This window comes from Pecten maximus, chromosome 15 (assembly GCF_902652985.1).
Source record: "Pecten maximus chromosome 15, xPecMax1.1, whole genome shotgun sequence".
NCBI classification, from domain to species: domain Eukaryota; kingdom Metazoa; phylum Mollusca; class Bivalvia; order Pectinida; family Pectinidae; genus Pecten; species Pecten maximus.
Genome location: NC_047029.1, coordinates 30,005,882 through 30,009,927, shown reverse-complemented (window position 1 = coordinate 30,009,927; position 4,046 = coordinate 30,005,882). Strand labels below are relative to the sequence as shown.

The 4,046-nt window shown below is 41.9% G+C and overlaps 1 protein-coding gene across 1 annotated transcript; it reads left to right on the top strand.

Moving 5' to 3' along the window:
* The first annotated feature begins 2,529 nt into the window (after positions 1 to 2,529).
* LOC117343378 (suppressor protein SRP40-like) lies at positions 2,530 to 3,120 on the top strand. Its single transcript, XM_033905719.1, has one exon. The coding sequence runs from the start codon at positions 2,530 to 2,532 to the stop codon at positions 3,118 to 3,120; it is 591 nt and encodes a 196-aa protein (XP_033761610.1).
* Positions 3,121 to 4,046: the final 926 nt, after the last annotated feature.

Genomic DNA, 4,046 nt, shown 5'->3' with positions numbered 1-4,046 from the left:
CATATGTTCTTCGGAGTCTTGTTTATATATTTGCTTCATTGTGGCCATGTCTGTTACGACTTACTTGCAATCATATATCTGGAATTCAGATTGTCTCTCTATATTTATCCCGAAAGATGGTTTGGTTTGGTTTGTTTTGTTTAACGTCTGATTAACAGCCAGGGTCATTTAAGGACGTGCCAGGTTATGGAGGTGGAGGAAAGCCGGAGTACCCGGAGAAAAACCACTGGCCTACGGTCAGTACCTTGCAACTGCCCCACGTAGGTTTCGCACTCGCAACCCAGAGGTAAGAAAAAAGTTTCAGTTATATATATATAATTCTGGCAAGGCGATTAGGTGCCGTAGATCGTGAGTTCGAGGCCCGGTTAGGGCACGAGTCTTAGAATTGTCTTCCTTCGTCATTTGTCTTACTACATATAGCAAGGTGCATCTATACATTAATGTCCAAATTTCCTCGACGGCTTTTATATCGGTGTTATATCATAGTTTTACGTAGGTATGTGACAGTATTATAAATATAGACTGATATACCAAATATAAAGGGACTTTCATCGTCCAACTTCATCGACATTTAAAAGATTTTTCTACGTCTCAGACATTTGTATGACCTTAAGTCTAAAAACATTTCAGTAGGTTCAAATGTCTGTGCCTATTGTTATTTCAGGCATGCATCTGTAATAGATCTCGGTTCCTTTAATCAAATTTTACATCAGCAGCATGAGATTGTATCCCCTAAAGAATTGCCATGATGATTTGTCTAGACAAAACAAACCATAAGACCGCAAAGTAATTTGAGAACATGAAATCCTGTTTAGTGCAGGTTTTGTACATCTTCCAGTCAGGAATCGGAGTTAGCTTTCTGTCTTCGCCAGTAATAATCCCAAAACCAAACTGAGTAATTATTTTGTATAATATATGTGAGACTTAAATTATGATGCAAATCATGATGAAGGTGAGAAAATGTCACTATGTATTTTAGCATGAAACAATATTTGTGTATTTTATATGTTTCTCGTTAATTTAATACATATTTTTGTCATACATGTTGAAGTATATAGTTACAATAATACCCTCTTTTCACATAGATATATTCATTATTATTCTCAACCCTGTGTTTTCTATTTAGTATGTGGTTATCGGTTTAGTAGGAGCTTTTCTTCCTTTGTTTGTTTGCTGGGCATGTCGCCCCCTGAACAGCAAGGGTCATTTTGAGGCGCGGTATTGTAGTAGTTGGTGACTACCTCACTGAACAACTTACGGGTGGCCCGCTGCATGCAATCCTGAGCAATAAAGGTAAAGTGTCTTCCCAAAGGACACAATCACGACAGCACAGACAGGTTCGTTTCTCAGCTTCCCGGGAAACACAAACCGACACAGAGATTAACGAATGGGGAGCGTCGAACCACGAACCTTGTATCCCCACTTGAGGTTACGTGGCCGGCACTCTAACCGACTGAGCTATTGCGGCCCCCTAACCGGATGTCACGTGGCCCGGCGCTCTAACCGACTGAGCTATCGCGGCCCCCTCACCGGATGTCACGTGGCCTGGCGCTCTAATTATCCGACTGAGCTATCGCGGCCCCCTCACTGGATGCCCCGTGGCCTGGCGCTCTAACCGACTGAGCTACCGCGGTCCCTTACCGGATGTCACGTGGCCTGGCGCTCTAACCGACTGAGCTATCGCGGCCCCCTCACCGGATGTCACGTGGCCTGGCGCTCTAACCGACTGAGCTATCGCGGCCCCCTCACTGGATGCCCCGTGGCCTGGCGCTCTAACCGACTGAGCTACCGCGGTCCCTTACCGGATGTCACGTGGCCTGGCGCTCTAACCGACTGAGCTATCGCGGCCCCCTCACCGGATGTCACGTGGCCTGGCGCTCTAACCGACTGAGCTACCGCGGCCCCTTACTGGATGTCACGTGGCCTGGCGCTCTAACCGACTGAGCTATCGCGGCCCCCTCACCGGATGTCACGTGGCCGTCACTCTAACCGACTGAGCTATCGTGACCCCCTTACCGGATGCCACGTGGCCTGCCGCTCTAACCGACTGAGCTATCGCGGCCCTCTCACCTGATGTCACGTGGCCTGGTGCTCTAACCGACTGAGCTATCGATCGCTGCCCCCTCACCTGAGGTTACTTGGCCTGGTGCACACAAGCTACTGAAACTGCTGACTGTTAGATAAAGTAGAGGCAAAAATGACAACTGTTTTGTTCACTTTAAAGAATAGTCATATTGGCATATCATTAAGTACCCCGATATCATCATAACCTTCGAATGATATTGTAGTGTCAAACCCATTAGTTCTAGCAACGAGATTGTTAGTTCTTGTGATGCGTCTATTAGTTCTAGTGATGCGCCTATTAGTTCTAGTGATGCGCCTATTAGTTTTAGTGACGAGACTATTGGTTCTAGTGACTAGATTTTAAGCTCTTGTGACAAGACTGTTAGTTCCATTGAGGATACTATTAGTTCTTGTGACGAGACTATTAGTTTTATTGACGAGACTATTAGTTCTATTGACGAGACTATGAGTTTTAGTCACGAACCTATTAGTTCTAGTGACGAGACTTTTAGTTGTAGTGACGAGACTATTAGTTCTAGTAACGAGACTTTCAGTTGTATTGACGAGACTATTAGTTCTTGTGACGAGACTTTTAGTTGTAGTGACGAGACTATTAGTTCTTGTGACGAGACTATTAGTTTTAGTGACGAGACTTTTAGTTCTATTGAGGATACTATTAGTTCTATTGAGGAGACTATCGGTTCTTGTGACGAGACTACTAGTTCTAGTGACGAGACTATTAGTTCTATTGAGGATACTATTAGTTCTATTGAGGAGACTATTAGTTCTAGTGATGAGACTTTTAGTTCTAGTGACGAGACTATTAGTTCTTGTGATGCGCCTATTAGTTCTAGTGATGCGCCTATTAGTTCTAGTGACGAGAACATTGGTTCTAGTGACGAGACTATTGGTTCTTGTGACGAGACTATTAGTTCTAGTGATGCGCCTATTAGTTCTGGTAACGAGACTTTTAGTTCTAGTGACGAGACTATTGGTTCTTGTGGTGCGCCTATTAGTTCTAGTGACAAGACTATTAGATTGATACACAGTCTCTAAATGAAAGTTACCGCCACAGCATTGTTTGTTTTCTAAAAGATTGCAATTAAAATCATGGAAACCATGCTGGTCATATTTTTATTAAGAAAAATGGTTTGCCACATGCATAGCTACCAATGCCTAATTTTTATGATTTAAATCAGAAATAATAAAAAATGACGAAATGAGAGAATATATTGTGAAACCTTTGAAATATGGCACAAGTGAACAAAAGCAATAATTTGGTAACAAATAGAAAACGGCCAGTGAGAGGCTTGAAACCAGATATACGCAATCAGCAACCACAGTAAATGAAAATAAAATCAGGATGTACAACTACATAACTGGTAAAATACAAAACGGAGTCTGTGAAATAGAAGCTGGCTTTCATCCGACGACTTCCTGAAGAAAACAATTGCCAGTAATTACTCGACATATTCTCATGTCTCCAATTAGAAATAATGTTAGAGAATTACATCAGTAACGCGTGTACACTCCCGGATACATTGGACTTTTCGAAAATATTTTAACGAAATGCAATTAGTAGACACACATTCTCTGTTTAATTTACAGGAATGTGTTTGACTACCACAGAAACGCGTAATGCAACCGCCCTTTTCTTGAATATTAAAGTCAAAAATGTTATTTTAGTAACCAAGTGTAAGACGTAGTATAGAGTTTATCAAATGTCACGTACACTATATAATCACTACCTAAATATCATTTCTCATCAAGTTATCTTGCGTCATTATGTTAATAAAACTTGCAGCGATATATTGAATGTATAACTCCAATTATATTTAATGTACAACGATGATGTAATATCAGTGACATAAAATGGATCTTGTCTATTGCCTTAAGAACGTATGGATCCAAAGAAAGTGTATCTCGGACAGGATGCGTGTGTCTTGATTTAAGAGATTGCGTTACCGATTGGCCATGGCGAG